General features: G+C 43.3%; 1 protein-coding gene and 1 long non-coding RNA gene across 3 annotated transcripts in view; one reads left to right on the top strand and one right to left on the bottom strand.

The window, feature by feature from the left end:
- Positions 1-16,838, top strand: part of Chn2 (chimerin 2) — a 296,829-nt gene that overhangs the window by 190,552 nt on the left and 89,439 nt on the right. For both annotated transcript variants that reach the window (XM_078039919.1, XM_005319154.4), the window contains 2 exons: positions 477-590; positions 2,260-2,545. In XM_078039919.1, coding sequence (XP_077896045.1) covers positions 477-590; positions 2,260-2,545 — 400 coding nt within the window. The remainder of the gene's footprint in view (positions 1-476; positions 591-2,259; positions 2,546-16,838) is intronic.
- LOC144375363 (uncharacterized) lies at positions 2,792-15,152 on the bottom strand. Its single transcript, XR_013435089.1, has 3 exons — positions 15,013-15,152; positions 4,986-5,056; positions 2,792-3,628 (listed from the first exon to the last, which is right to left on the bottom strand). It is a non-coding gene; the product is annotated as an uncharacterized LOC144375363 (long non-coding RNA).

The following is a 16,838-nucleotide window of genomic DNA, read 5'->3' as shown; positions in this document are numbered from 1 at the left end:
TGGAAGGATGTTGATTATAGCCAGCACATCTTTCCAGAAAATAAGCCTCTAGAATTAACAATGCCCAGCACCTGAAGCAAGCAGGTTGCTAATCAATAAGTGTTCATTTGCAATCAGGATAACACATAGTTCTCTGTGTTTGAGCTGAGAGCTAAATTGGTAATTGCTCTTTTGTTATTCCCCATGGTTAAAAAGAGAGCTCTAACCTGGCTTTTTGTTTCAACTTTTAGTTTCAGCTTATGATCAAAGACAATAGCAGAAAGCCAGGTGGACTGGCTGCCCTTCCTTGCTTGCCTCCTTGAATACTTATTACCTGTTTGAAGCAGGCTGGGGAGTGAGTCCTAGTGGGTCTTCCAGATGTGCACTAGCCACGCCCCTCTCCATCCAGTGGGAGTTGTAGATTCTGGGTGGCCTTCACATCCTTTTTAGCTTAACTCTGGGTCTCTGCTTAGCACTTGGTGGTCTTGTTCCCCCAGGTTTCACGGAATCATCTCCCGGGAGCAGGCGGATGAGCTCCTCGGAGGTGTGGAGGGTGCCTACATCCTCCGAGAAAGCCAGCGGCAGCCAGGATGCTATACGTTGGCTCTAAGGTGAGCTGTGCTTCCCTCATTGTTCACATGGCTTCATAAGTGGTTTTACTTATGCTTTTCCCATTTTTAAAAATTCTGGTAAAATATGCATGACATAGAATTGATCATTTACCATTTTTACTCTTTATAAGACATTTCAGTAGCATTAAGTACTTTCTCAACGTTGTTCAACCATCCCCACCATCCATTTCCAGAATTTTTCGGTTATCCCAAACAGAATTTCAGTTCCCATAGACAGTCACTCCCTCTGTACCATTTACTTTTTATTTTTACTTTGTTACAAAGCAACAGCGATATATCAAAGGAATTTGTGTAAATTTTCTTGGCTACAGATGTCATCGAGTTATCAGGTATGAACACAGGGCCTCTGTTTATGGACACAGAGCACCCTAGAGAATTATCTGGAAAATTAGTGTTCCTACAGCTACTTCTACCTGAGACATTGAGCTAGTTGACAGAGCAAGGTCTCAGTTCCCAGCAGCCCTTGTCCAACCATGTGCAGGCCTGAAAAGACCTGCTGGGTCTTGTTTGTACACAGGGCTATCTCAGGGATCACCTTGACCCCAAAAGTCATCATCAGGCAGTCCCGAAACTGCATGCCAACACACCAGCAGAGCAGGGTTCTCCTGAGCCTTTTACATTATTAGTATTGAAAGACAATATTTATTTATTGCCTCTCCATAACTTGATTAAATATTTTATCCATTTAATCCTCACCACAATCCTGGTGAGGTTTGGGGGAGGTGTCCAATTCCAGAATCAGATTGTCTTCCATAAGTTCACTCTGAACTCTTTGGGATTGCAAGACCTTTCTCATAGAAGGAATAGGAGCAGTAGACATACATCCCAGGCCAGTCCACAAATGGGTGTGTATTCAGGGCACCACCTCAATATCGTGGCCTTGGAAAGAAACTATCCAAGTCGAAACTGGGCATGTCTAGAACACATCTGAAGTGAGGTAATGGTGAAGAGAACTTCAAAAGCTATCAAGGTGCTCTAGATATGCCATGTACTTTCCCATCTTCCGGCACCTGAGCAGCAAGAGCTGGCAGTCCCCGTGGGGAACCCAGCAGGAGCTGTTAGATGAAGGATTAGGTCCTTAGGGAACAGCCAGGGATAAAGGCAGGGGACCTCATAGGTGAGGTTGCTGGGATGCCAGTAATGGTTGTACTCTAAGCTCACCTCTGGTATCTCTCTTCTCCTGCACTAACTGTGGGCGCTGTGCTGGTGGTGGTCAAAGATGTAATAATAAGTGAACATCAGGGTGAGTGGTGGTGCTGTTGCTTGCAGAGGTAATTGCCAATTCCCATTAAAGTATTTTATAGGTAAGATATCTGTAAATGAGGTGCCACCCTTGACTTTTACAGATGAGAATGCTCTGACTTAATGGCCTGTGTGACTTATAGGAAAAGTGACCCCAAATGACTATGGGGGGTTAAATCCAACCTCCACCTCACCCCCAGACATGAAAGAAACCTCCAGCCAGTAACCCCAACTTTTCAGGACTCAGTCACCTCTGCTGTCAAGTAGGGACAGAAACTGAACCCCACCTGGAAGGGTCTCTGAGATCATTAAATGTCAAGTGCTTAGGCCTGTGCTGAGGCTGTTGTCCCTGTTCCTCACTGTTGCTGTGCTCTCACTGCTGTGATCCCTTGTTCTCTTGGGGCAGGTTTGGAAACCAGACCTTAAACTACCGGCTCTTCCACGATGGGAAGCACTTTGTGGGTGAGAAGAGGTTCGAGTCCATTCATGACCTGGTGACAGATGGCCTGATAACGCTGTACATAGAAACAAAAGCTGCCGAATACATTTCCAAGATGACCACAAATCCCATCTACGAACACATCGGGTACGCCACTCTACTCAGAGAAAAGGTGTCCAGAAGGCTGAGCAGGTCTAAAAATGAATCAAGAAAAACGAACGTCATGAATGAAGAGCACACACCAGTAGAAAAGGTGAGCTGTGTTTGAAAGAAGCAGCCTTTCTGTTCTTGGTTTGTGCTGAATAAGAAAGTGGTTCATGGTAGATGTGATTTGCCAAAATGTTGGAGGAGACCCAGCTCCACCCAAAGAACTCTAGAATTCTTGCTCCAAAGGGACCTTAGAAATCTTCCAGCTCAACCTCCTCATTTTCCAGGTGAGGAAACCAAGGTCCAGAAATGTTAAATGACTTGCTCATTCACATACAGTCAGAGCCAGGACTTGACATACAATTGTTTTTTAATTTATTTGGAGTTTGAAAGTAAAAAATAATGTTTAATGGTGAACCATCAGGAAGAAACATGTTTCTAGTTGCCATTTGAGATATCACTGGTTCCATCTCTAGCTCTGCCCAGCAAGCCAAATGCATAGTTGTGTTTGCCTGTTTTAGGGCTGAATGACCATCCATGAGCCTTGAGTTGAGGGTGTAGCTCCATGGTAGAGCATTTGACTAACATGTGTGAGTCTCTGGATTCATTCCCTAAAAATGCAAAACGAACAATGTCAACCAATCCTGGCCCATTAGCAGTCACAATAGCTATCCCTGGGAGGCTTAGAAAGACAGGCTGTCCCCCACCGCAGATAAGCATTGTCATACTCAGCTAGGGATTGGAAAAGCCCTGAGTGGGTGACAGTGTGAACTGGGAGTGTCATAGCAGGACATGGTGGAGGTCTGACTTTCATCCTCAGTAAGTTGCTGTTTGAAAGACATCACCACAGTTTGCTTGCAGATTCTTGGGATGTGCCCCGTTGGGGACCATCTGCTTTGACTGAATGAAAGTGTCAGCCAGCCACACCGTCAACCCCACTGTGTCTGTGCTGAGCCCTGCTTCTACAGCAAGGTAGGACTGGTACAGAGATAAATAAGCCAGGCAAAATGGCGAGCACTGCTCCTTCTGGTGGTTGCTAATTGTTAATTAAACCAGAACTGGCCCCCTGTTGTCCAGGGTTGGTGGAAGGTAAAGAAACCTCAGGTTGACTGACTGGGCATCTGCATCCTCCTTGGAGATTCACCAGAAAGCCCTGAGATGGAGAGGGCAGAGGGAGGCAGCAGTGGACCTGTTGGCAGAGAGGGATGATGTTAATTGATTTGCTAATTGCGCTTCAGAAGAGAGCCTTCCCCAGAATCACATCAGCTGAGCAGCTGGCCCATGAAAAAATAATTTGCCATTTTCTTTTTATAACCCCAGTGTCTCCACAGCACCTGTGTATTCTTTAGTAAAAAAAAAAAAAAAAAGATCTGGGAAATTGTAGCGTTGCTGATTGTTTGCATTTCAACCAGAGAGAGGAGAAACTTGAGTCCCCAACTTTCTGAGTTTGTTCTGGTGCAGACAAGAGCCATTCCTTAGTCTGTCGGCAAAATCTGTTCAAAAGTAATTTCGAATAGAAAATCTGGAAGCTGACCTTCCTGGCCATGACAAAGCAGAAGATGAATTATAAAATAAATCTCTGAAGTGGTGTTTATATTTCTGAATCAGAGAGCAGTGCCACCAGGAAAAACAATCTATTACAAGTGGCAGGTTGTGCAACAGAACTCGTCAGGGAAAAGAGGTGGGGAGAGAGGCCACCCCTTCCATGTTGGGGATGGAAGCTTAGATCCTGGATGTTGGAACTGATCCTTCTAGATCATTGTCCTCCCCTGAGAGGAGCGTTTGCTCCATAGAAGTTGATATTTCTGATACTGCTATTGTGAAATTAGTACCACGAAACATACTCTTTTCTATAGATATTTTGTCTTTACTTTTAAAAAGTGGAGGAGATGAATAATCAGATTCATAATCGTGTTGAATGAGTTACCCAGTATACTTTCATCTTTGGGGAAAATAAAGGCAAATAAAGAAAATATGGAAAGAAGAAGTTCAAATTCAGCAAGTGCTTTGATGGACAGGTGTCATCAGTGTGGATTTTCTTGGACACTAATGATGTGATATCTGGCTTTCCTGGGGAATACTCTGGACACTGGGTCTGGTCACTTGCTGGCAGCCACTCATTCTGTTAGTAGTTTGTTAAGTAACTTGGTAGAAATCCCATCTGTTTCTCTCTGACTGGTATTGGCAAGTGGAATTATTAAAAGTCCCAGTCTTGCCAGAAATTGTGTGTCCCTTAAGGGCGGGTCAATGGCTTGTTGCCGTGAAGGCAGGGACTAGAGAAGAGCTACTGGAAACTTGAATGGATTGACTGAGAAGAGCCTTGGGTACTTATCTGCTTCAGTGATGGTGCATCTTAAAAGTTTTAATGAGTAAAATGGGTAGATTTCTCAATATTTCTTAAATGCAAAACACACCATTTCTGTTTCCAGATTACTCAAATGTTCCCCCATTCATTTTATTGACCATTTCCAAATGAATCCAGAGAGACTATTATCGGTGAATCCAAGAACATTAACAGTGCTAATTGGCACAAAGATGTTACTTACTCCATTGGATATGAGTGGTTTCCAGATTTATCTGCTGTCAAGAGTGTTAGCAGTGAACTTGATTTTAATAACTGTGGATGAGATGGGGACATGGGAAAGATGCAAAAAAAAATTAGCAATGGTTAGCCAATCGCAGTTGGTTTCCTTTCTGATTATCTTTTTAATTGGTTTTTAAAACATTATGATGTGTAAGAACCACTATTTGGTGTATTTAATTAAAATGCTTATGTCTGGTACAATTTCCTATATGCCAAGTATTTAGAATTTATTCTAAAGCTGGGTTATCTACTGACCTTCAGAAATTGCTGTGAGCAATGTAAGAGTAACAACAGGATTTAACATTGGTTCAGACATTTATAGTTCATAAACAGATTTCACATATGTGAAATAATTACCCATTTTATCCTTGGAACTGCTTAGCTAGGTTCATAGGCGGGAAACACCATCTCCATTTCATTAAAATGTTCACAGAGGCAGGATGAGGAATCAAACCCAGGCTTTCTAATTCCAAGTTTGGAGCGTCTTAAATCTACTGAGCAGCTGGGCCTCATTCAGTCCTGATTGCCTTTATTGCGTTAAGTAAATATCCTTGGTTTTGGCCATCCTACATCCACCATGCTAAAAATCACTCAGTCTTTACATGATCTGTGCTTGAAAACACACTGCCATTCCCAGGCATATGAACTAACCTTTCTTTTTAAACTATCCTACCGAACCAAACATGTGACAAATAATGTTTTCAACAGCACACTTATATTAATTAAATATGGTTTCCATATTAAAGTGCATTTCTGTTTTACTGGGAAAAAAAAAACATCTGTACCTTTGATAGAATAAAATGCATTTAAAAATATATGAATTGAATATCCTTTATCCAAAATAATATTTCAGATTTGGGAGCCTTTTAGATTTCAGAATCCTTACATAAACTATATCAATTGCCCATCCACAATCTGAAAATCTGAAATCCAAAGGCAAGATGAGGAACCTGACCCACACTAGATTTTGGAGCATTTTGGATATCAGATTTTTGGATTAGGATTGCTCAATTTGTATCATATTGTATCCATTCACTTCACTATGTTTTACAGCAGCCAAGGTTAGAAAACAATCTGAATACCCATCAACTCAGGGCTCTTCAATGAATTATGGCACCTTCCTGTAACAGAATGCCATGCAACACCTGGAAAAGAATGAGAATCCTGACATAGGCTGAAACAGAAAGATCCCCTGGCCAGAAAATGAAAAAAAAGCAACTTGTGATATCATATGTATGTACAGTATGTATATTTTGTGTAAATTAGGAGAAAAATCTATTGTATATATGTCCTTTCCTGGCAGATCATAAAACTTCCTTTGAAGAACACAAGAATTAGTGTCATTGGTTGACTATAGGGAGAGGCAGAGGGTATTTGAAAGGGGTAAGTGTGGAAAGGAAAATTTTCCCTGATCCTATTTGATACTTTTTGAATTTTGCATCATGATACTTGTCGTATCTACTCAAAAAATTAGAAAAGGAAAAAAAGAATTTATTATATCTTAAATCACATATTGTTAAAGCAAACTTTCTCTCCCCCCTCTTCTCCCCACCACCCCAGATCAGTTCCAGCACTCTGCAACCAGGCTGGTTTTCCCATTCCTCACAAAGAGTTTGTGTTTAGAGACTTTTACTAAAGGTTAGGAGCTGGAAGAGGGTAATTATAGCACAGGGCGGAAATGGCCACATAAAAAAAGTGTGTGGCATGACTGTCCCTTGAGATGTGTTGGCTGCGGCTGCCTCCCTGGTACTCCCACTGCCCAGCCAGACTCCTCACTGGGCTCCCCCAGGACACTCTCAGCCCACCTCCCACTTCCCCTCCCCTCCAGCATGCCCCAGCTGCTGTCTGACCAATCCCCGGGTCCCTCTTGCTTTCTTATAGTAAGCAGCGAAGCCCTGTTAGGTTTCCACTCTTCTACTGCAAACCAAGGAGAGCTGCCTTTTCTGGCTACAGAATCTTTCCACCTCTTCATGGTGTCCTCCTTTACAGATGAACTGTTTCATGGAGCAGTGACCTTTCTATCTAGAGTAATTCTTTCATTGCTTATTTCCCAGTTCCCACCATATGATCCAGTTGACCCATTCAGATATCTTTGTGTAGAGTGATACTACATTTTCCTGCACTGCCCTTGAACAGGTGGCAATGGCCACGCTCAGGAATGAATGAATGCCCAGCCTGGTTGGTCAGTGGAATACTCAGAACATCCTGAGTTATATTCCCCAATCCCATGACGGAACTTAATGGCTAGTGCCCCAGGTGACTCTTTGCTCAGGAGAGTGTTTCAGTGTTGTTTTAATCTTGGCAAAATGCTGATTTCCTTTGTCTACAGAACAAAGTTCAGAGTCCTCAGCATGATATTTGCAGCCTGTCTGAGCCTGGGTCCCTTGGAAAGTAGAGCATGAGAGTAGGGCCTGGCATAGATGGTTAATGTGGGAAGGTATGCCCCAAGCAGGAGGGAAGGGTCAAGTCAGGGTGAGTCAAACAGCTAAACCGAGAGGAGAGTATGATTGTGCATCAAGATGTCAAGATGGTCTTCTTGTAAGGGGCCATGAAGAACAGGTCTTGGGAGGAACTGAAGGGGCGGTGCTTAGCTGTCACCTCTTTCCTGTATTGGCTGAGAGGATGCCCTGAGCTGTCAAGCCCCTCCCATTTCCAGGGTGCACAGGGGAATCTGGAGAATCTAGTGGGCTCCCGCACCCATTCCTGGCAGAAAAATGCCTCAAAAACAGGTTCCCCCAAGAGAATCCCAGAGCCTCAGGCCTGTGGTAGACAGACGGTGGTTAGGAGGTGGTGAGGGGCAGCCCTTCTCAATCCAGCCCCACCTTTCCCAGCATTTCTCCTGCAGCTCTGCCCTTTCTGTCCTTTGCTTCCCCTCGCTCTGTGCCATCTGCCTGAAATGCATCCCCCTACTGTGATTTGAAGATACCGGTTTGCCCTTTGGAGGCCAGCACAGCTACTTCTTTTTTTAATACAATCTGCAAGGGCCCAGTCCCATCTAACAAACACCCCAACCAACATTTACCACATAATCTTTATGATCCTTTAGCATGTTTTGTCCAAGTAACTGTTTAAATCAATGGTTAAAGTGTGGCCCTCAGGGACCCTCAGCATGTGAGATGCTGGTTAGAAATGCACGTGCTCAGGTCCCATCCCATCCCGGAGCCACTGGATCAGGCAAGGACTCCAGGGGTGGCCCTGCCAGCCAGTGTTTTCACAAGCCTCAGGTGGTACTTTGTATGCAGTTTGAGAACCTGAAGTTTGGATATTTTTCTCCTCCATTAGAGGTTGACCGATTACAGGCAGAGGCAACTGCTCAGAGTCAGCAGTTCAGCTTCATATCTGCAAAGACCCCAGCACTCTGTTCTGATCCTAAAGAACTCAAAGGACTCAGGGAAGAGGGTTTGGACATTTGATTACTCATGTGCTCGGTGGTGGCAGACCAGGATAAAATGGAAGGCTGAACTCACCTACAGGCAGGGAAAATATGTAAAGATAGGTTGCATGCCAACTGCTCCTATGAGTTTCTTCAGATGTTTTATGAATACGTGGTTTTACTTTACACCAAGGTCCTTCTGCTTTGATCTCCACCTAAAGATTGGAGGTGAGGGAAGTGGCCAGACTCCCTCATACACACACACACATTCTTGGGCATCTGTCTTGGTTCACCTTCAGAAACCATGAGCCTTCTAGACACTGATATGTCTTTACCGCAGCACCAGCACATCAAGAGTGCATCTCTAAACACTGTTTGGCTAATGCACCATGGAAAACTTAAAAATGTGATCAGTTGCTTCAAGTTCACCTTAGAGGACAGTGTATCTCAGATTCACCTGGAGGGTATGTCATTGTCTCCCACCCTTTCTCTTGGGGCAAGCTCTGTCCTCCACTGGCTGAAATCTGGCCAAGGATGCACTGTAGCATCATGGGTAGCCAGAGCCTGGAAGACAAAGGGAATCTCAAAATCCTCTTGAACAATCCCTATTGTGTTATGAGACAATTGAGATATCTGGTTCAGTAGCATAAAAAATATTTCAAGGACATCTAGGAGGTTCAAATGGAAGGAAAAAAATGTGAATGCAAACTCAGAAGTTATCTTAAAGATCTCTGAGCTTGCAAGTTATACCTGCATGACTCCTGTATGAATCACTGGGAAGTGAAAAATGAATTCAGACAGCAGTTTTCTGGAAGGTGTTCCAGCAGGAAATGCAAGGCACATTCAGCTGGGATTTTGAAGATTATTTGTTTAACAAGGGAGCTTCCCTGGGGGCCTGCACCATCAGAAGTGGCCACCACCCCTGTGCTTCAGGAAGAGGGAAGGCAAGAGGGTTATCAGAGTTTCAGGAAAGCTAGAGGGAGCCCTCCACAGTGCTGAACTCATGTACCACCCTAGAGAGAAACTATCAGCCTGGCCCCTATTGAAGAGAAACTGACTTAATTTCTCTCCTCCTACCCTTTGATCTGCCTGTGCCTCCCATTGGTCAATCTCAGCAGAAACCAGAGAGCTAAGGAGCTGGTGGGCAGTCTACAGGGGACAGCCTCCCTGTTCCAGAATGAAGGCAGGACAGAGAATGAATTTAAGAGGGCAGATGAAGCAGAGGATACTAGTGCAAGGTGAGGTTAGAACACAGCCTAGGTACCTGTAAGTTGTCCTACTCTGTTAGCATTGCTCTTATCACCTATGTGAAGTTAACCAAGTTTGGAAGCCAGATGGGTATTCTTTCACAATGATAGCATATTGTGAAATATGTTTTTTGGGGTGGATCCCACAACTATGTTGCTGTGGAGGGGATCTGGGTCTTGGATGATGGAAGGGCTTTGTGTCTTCATTAAAATTCACACATGGTCGCTGGCAAATGCCCTCTACCAGGCAGAGGTGCTGCATTCATTTCCCAAAGAAAGAGACTGAATTGTTAATGTAATTGAAGAGGTGAATAAGACACACTGATATTACAGGGTCTGGAAAACCTGTAGATTTTCTCTTCAGGAGGTCCTTTGGAAATAATATGTAACTGACATAACCAGTCTTTTCTCAGGAGTCAAGGATAAATGAAGATGAGCATAACTTAGCTAGTAAAAGTGACAGGTACAGTAATGACTGCAGCCATCCATCTTCCTACCCTCACATATACACAGTCATAAAATGGAATGGGATAGAATGCTGTAAGAATGGATTTGAACTTAGATTACATTTCCTCATGAAACCAGGTTTTGCCAAACATTGTTTTATATCCAAAACCCCTAATGATGTGGAATTTATCACCCAGGCTGAGCTGTAGCTGATTTGATTGTTGGTTGTTCTCAAACTGGCTGCAGGTTAGAATCACTTGGGAGCTTATGAAATAGACCCATGTTCAGCCCCTCCTGACCTAAGGCATCTAGGTCTCCACTGGTGAAGTTCAAGTATCTGCATTTTTAAGACTCCCCAGGTGATTTGATCAGGGTCTGTGGACCTGGGTTAGATTAAAAGTGAGATGAGGAGGTGAAGGTTATCAGACATTCAGGGGACATTGTCTTCTAACAGGGTGTAGCTCTCAACTTAGCCATGCTTGTGGTATTTCTGAGACTCTCATATACTAGCTTAGACTGGCACTAGGAGTGCCTCTTCATATGAGTTCAAACCCCTACATGAGAACATATTTCAGATGGTAACTCTGGTGGTTATGGATATCTGAGTTCCTGCAGAACATGCTTGGCTCCTTTCCCCCAAATGATTGGGTAAATTTTAAATGATGGGAAATAGTTAACTGGAGCAAGGATTTAGAGAATTCACTGAAGGAACAAGGAAAAGTCAGTGTCCCTTCAATAGGGTCCAGGCTGGTGGTTTCTTAGTGACAAAGTTTATAGGACTGTAACTCTTACTCTTGGCTGCACACTGGAATTCATGGAGGAGTTTAAAAAACAAATACAAATCATTCCTGGGCCCGTGCTCAGAAATCTAGATTTAACTACTTGGTACAAGGCCTAGATATCTGGATTTTAGATGCTACTAGTGATTCCAATTTATAGCCAAAATTGAGACTCCCCCAACCTACTATATGAGAAAAACTATAAATATTAATTAGATCATCTTGTCCAGTGGATTACATTAGAAATCAACTGTGTTCACCAATCTCTCACTATTAGTGTCCTCACCACTTTATGGGAACAAAAAGGGAAGTTATCCTAATATGTTCAGTGTGTGTTGATGTAAAATGGGCCAAACCCTCCTTATCCAAATCTTCAGGAACAGCTAGCTATTTTGTGTGCAACATTGCCATCTTGTGGCCTAGAGGAAAGTTACATGCCGGTGACAGTCTCAAAGGACCAAACCTAACAGATGTGGGAGTAATGAGCAAGAACAAATTTTCAGCAATGAACTCGTTGAATCGTCCCCATTTCCTTGGGTTTTATAGTACAGATTAGGCTATGCAATAGGTGGGGGGTGTCTGTTCTGGCATCTTGTGCTCATTCTCTGTGAAAAGTGAGCAACTCTGCAAGCCTGGGACACTTAAATGTAAAAATAGTCCCCGGGCTCTGACTCACTGGGACTCTAGTCCAGAGATGCTCAAATCTTCTCCTCCGGGCCACTTTGTGCTCTTTAAACTTACTCAGGACGCCAAAGGGCTTTTGTTTATGTAAACTATATCTATATTTGCAGTATTAGAAAGCAAAGCTGATAAAATATGTATAAGTTCTTTAAAAAGTAGCAAGCCCATAACATGAGTAACAAATGACCATTGTGTGTTCAATAACATACTTTGTGGAAAAAAACATGTTTTCCAAAATGAAAAAGCAGTCAGAATATTGGCATTGTTTTTACATTTTTCTGTAAATCTCCTTAGTCTCTGACTTAATAGGAGACAGCTGGATTCGCACATCTGCTCCTATATTCAACCTATGATGATATATTGTTTGTTTGGAAGTGTGGGAAGCAGCTCTGGCCTTAGATATGGAATTCTAAAAGAGACGAATGTTTCTAGTCTATTTTGTTCTACTCTATTTTAAAAAATAGAGTAGAACAAAATTTACAAGCAGAAGTTTCTTAAAAGATTAGTTGTCATTTCAATTACTAAAAAAGTCAACTAATAAAATTAGTTTGGACATCATGGTCTCGGTGAAGGTGTCTTGGGTTCCTCTGGACACTGGTGGGCCCTCACTTTGAGAACCACTGTTCTAGGCAGACTCAATGAAAGAAGAGCCCACCCTTTAGAGAACTCTGTACATGTGCATCTCCAGGGCATGTTGGAGAAAAATAGCCCTGTCACTTTTATCACCTCTGACTGCAGGAGGCAAATGATGCTGAAAGCTAGGACAGCTGCCCAGCTCTAGAGACTGGGTAGAGTGGGGAGTAAATTCTATTCTGGATCCAACTCTGAAGGTTTTCCCTGAGTATGACCTCAGTGTTCTTTTCAGTGGCTCTGGACAGCAGGTAGGCAACAAAACTGAGCCTGGGCCTCTCATTTGAAAACAACTTGCCAGGTAATTCTGATGTATACAGTTTTTCTGTATACATGAGAAACAGGCTCAAAGCTCAGGGTGACATTAAACTTGGTAGATGAGACACCATTTTAATGACTCCTGGTATTTTCTTCCTTTACCTTATCACAGGTGCCACCCTCTTGCTGGTTCTGCAGCACTTCTCCTGCCACCATCTTTACTTATGTAATCAGGACACATCAGTCCTACCTCCACTCCACAGTGAATAGCTGTCATTTTTGCCCCCAGAGCCTAAGCACTGTTTTATGGAAATTGTATCTGGAGCCACTTCTCTCCCACTTGCAGTTTAAGGACTTGTGGCAGAGGAAAATCTGCTGGATTTCAGAGGTGCGTTGTGACTTGAGGCTGGTTAGTTCAAGTCAGAGCTAATGAAACAGTTTAGACTGTCATTGCCAGTTTCAGAAGACCTTTCACTCTCCTCCTGCTTGGCTGGACTTGACTGGAAGTACAGCCCATGTTGCTGAAGCTTTCCTACCACCCTGTAGAGCCAGAGGATAGAACCATGAGATAGAAACTAAGTTCTGAGATCCAGAGCTAAGCCTCTACTAGAGCTGCTCCTGCAAGCCTGCGCCCTCTGCTGGATGTTTCAGGTCATTCCTGGTTCACCTTTGAGCTGGGCCAGGAAACACCTGTGTTGCGCTTAAGTTGACTGCACTGCCTTCCTAACCAGAACTGTGACTCATCTGTCAGCTCCCACCACTCTCTTCTGTCCTGAATATCCTGCTCACTTGATTTGAGAAAGCTCAGGTATTCCAATTCAGATTCATTTTTAGTTTAATCAAACAATCCACATTATCCTTCTTGAAAAGATGCTATTAAATCAGACAAGGGGACATCTAGTGTTTACTGTAATAGGTAGGAATGTAGTGTCCAGATTACCAGACAGACATGGAAATAACCCCCAAACCACATCTGGAACACCTCCCCCCTATTCTTTGCCTCCAGCTCTGTAGAATTATATTTGTAGACCTCTTAATAATTAAATGCTCTTAAATAAGATTAAGGCAAATAAGCTAAAGACTCCTAGTCAACTCTGATGAACTGAATTCTTATCAACTTGATATTTTCAGTAAATATTTTTTAAAATGGGAAGAAACATGGCTCCATCTGTAGCAGATGTCTCTGTTGGACATAGGACCTCCCAGGTCATCAGTAAAGAGATGATAGAAGCTAGAAACCTGCAGACCTCAAAGAAGGGCCAAAAGTCCCTCTGTAGCCTATGAAGTAAAGGCTTGGCCTACAAGATTTTCTGGGATTTTTTTTTTTTCAAATCAAATGTGGGGAAGAAGAGAGGTTTTGTTTCCTGAGTAATTTCCACAGACATTAACAGGAATGACACTATCAAGGCCACATTTGAGGCTATTTGTTTCCATTGCCTCAAACAGGTTGCAGAACTGATGTTACTCATTTCTCAATAATGACATGTCTGGCTGGGTTTTCCTGTGAGTTTATAAATGTCCTCATTGATTTTTGTCTCTCCTTATACATAAGCACTTTGAAGTTTCTAGAAGGTTAATATTTCACTTTGTTCCGAGTTCCTATTTATGAACCTAATGAAGTCCAGCCATCAGAAGAATAAGTTAAAGTTTACACATGCAACTTTTATTGTTCTGGTATGACTTAGAAAATTACCTCTAGGAAGTCCGGTCACCATCATTTGCAACAGATCCTTCTTTAATACTCAAGTTGTGAGTCAGAAATAAGACAGCATTCTAGGTTCAGTATGTCCCAGAATTAACAAAGTAAAGGCAGGCAGTTATGTTTTACCACAGTATATATAAACTCCATTTTTTAAAAAAATTATGATATAAGAGATTTCTGTTGTGTTTAACCCTGAATAATTTTAGGAAAATGTATAATTATCCCCACAAAAAGAACTTTACATTTACCCCATATCTCATAGTTGTTAATCCATTATAAACTACATTGTTTCATTCTGTCTCATAACAACCTTTAAATTTAGATTTTTCTCTTTACCAGTGAAGGAGTGAGAGAGCTGAATCTTAGGGAAGGCACATGACTTGCCTTGGGTCATGTAGCTAGTAACTGGCAGGTCATGCTGTCCTTTCTGTTACACCACATTGACAAAGGAAACAGATTGGGTTTTTTTTATTTCTCGTTTTAAAGCTTCTAAACAAAGCATTATATTGGGAATTATTTCCCTCCTTAAATATCAGCATTCATTGTCTCTGTGGCCTGATTCTAAGCTTCCACTCTTGACTAATTTGTTCTTATGAATGAATACATATGGCTAAGGGAATTCTTTAAGAAGTGTTCAATCTGGAGAAAGACGCCTACCTCTGTGATTTCTAAAAGAATATCCCTGTGTGCATTTTTAGCCTTGAGCTATATGAATTTTAAAAGGGTTCAGCAATTTTGTAAAGCTCTTATACCTTCACCAAATCCCAAAGTGACAAGTGTGAGATGCCTGTCTTCCACAACAAGCATGCACCTCACTTCTTCCAATCATGATGGAACAAATGGGGATGAGAAGACACTGAAGCCATACTCACACTGCTGAACGTTAGGCAGTAAGTCCTGACCCAGTTCTCCCTCTCCTTGGCTTTGAATCACCCAGCGAACTCTGGGACTGTACAGTTATACACGAGGAGTTTTCAATTTACTGAATGTTTTTCCCCCTCTGGTAAGTCAAATGTAAAAATTAACCAGGTCACAAGGAAAGGAAGAAAGGCTAATGTTCATTGGGTGTCTATCACATGCCAGGCTCCGTGGGGTACGGCTTTTGGTTGGTTGTGCTCTCTGCCCTCCCATCAGCTCGGAGAGGGAGGAATCAGGGTGGCTGAAGTCCTATGTTCATAACCACCCTGCTGACAGGTGACTGGAACCCAAACCCCTGGCCATCCTTAGTGGAGAGCCTCTTCAGTAGCTCCCATCTATCTGAGAATGAGCTCTCAGTGTGGCCCACAGTGACCTTGTTCCTGTCACCCTGCACACACATGCACATCGGTTCACTCTCGTCTATAATACTTCCCCTCCCCAACTGCATCCTAGAGGCCACATGTGACCCATGGAGGTTTTGTGAGTCTAACCCTGGTTTTGAGCCTAGCCCCCCCCCACCCACAGCCTCCTCCAACTCATTGCAGTGCTCCTCCCCCACCTCTTACCCAGCCCCTTGTCCTCATTTGAGGAACTCCTACCTGTCATTGCAGACCAAACCCCGGCCATTCCCTCCCTGAAAAGTCTTCCCTAACCTTCCCAGGCCTTCCTTCAAGGTCCCGTCCTTGGGCTGCCACCTGTCACTTAGAGCTCTTCTTGCCCTTAGCACACTCTTCCGGGAGGGTTTGCTCATGAATTCATTCATGCTTAATTATCAATAATAAATGATAATAACAATTAACTATTTATTGAGCACCTAATCTGTGCCAAGTACTGTTCTCTGGAGATACAGGCCAACTGTGCTTAGAGCAACCAGCTCAGGATGGGCCAGAGGCAGAAGCACAGTCAGCCAACCCCTGGGTTTTTGCCTGGACTTGCCCCAACATGGAGGGAGAGCAGCCATGTGGCCAACACTTGGCGAGTGTGGCTGAGAGCAAAGCCACAGGAGGAGGCAGGACCAGGAGCAGTTCCATCCTTGGTTTTATAGGCCAACCCATTTCGCTTTGTCTTTGACCCAGCACTAACTGGTGTGGAGTTTCTGTTTCCTGTAGCCAGTGGAGCCCTAATGGGGTCCTTAAAGAAAGCAGACCACGTGCTCGGAGAAGGCCCCTCTAGAGTAGGGAGTAGTGTGGATGAACATGGATGGTGGGCTGCTGAACGGAAGACCAGGAAGGCAAGCGCAGAGGCTGCTGAAATGGGTGAGCACGAGAAGGCCTCGGAGAGCAAGCTTCAAAGTTTAGGCTGAAGTTGGAGTGGCAGGAGACTGGGGCGTGGTAGGGGATAGAAGTAGTAATAATGAGACTTCTCCATGTTGTGTTTTAAAAGCCAGTAGCCATGGGCAGGTTTTTAAATAATGACAGTGTGACCAAAGCCAATCATCCTTTTCCATTTTTTTAAACCATAAGTGTACGCTAAAGTTTATCATCATCCTCATCATCCTAACTTTGAAGGCTTAAGCTTGCTGAATTGTTTTTCACAAGTTTTACTAGGATTGGGTCTGGTTGGGAGAGAACCCAATGCACGTGCCCTGCTCCTGTGGATGAACAGAGCCCCACAGAGCTGCCCTAGCTTAAAGGGCTCATCTGTTCTCTTTTCCAAAGCCACATCCCTCAGACCCAGACCCAAGTAAGTGTTCATTAAATGAGTTAGTGTGTGCTCCTCCTTTTTCTACCTCCCACCTGCAAAGGAAAAATACAGCACATACCTTTCTTAGAAGAGCTGT

This window comes from Ictidomys tridecemlineatus, chromosome 2 (assembly GCF_052094955.1).
Source record: "Ictidomys tridecemlineatus isolate mIctTri1 chromosome 2, mIctTri1.hap1, whole genome shotgun sequence".
NCBI lineage: Eukaryota > Metazoa > Chordata > Mammalia > Rodentia > Sciuridae > Ictidomys > Ictidomys tridecemlineatus.
This window is presented reverse-complemented; position numbering and strand designations above follow the sequence as displayed.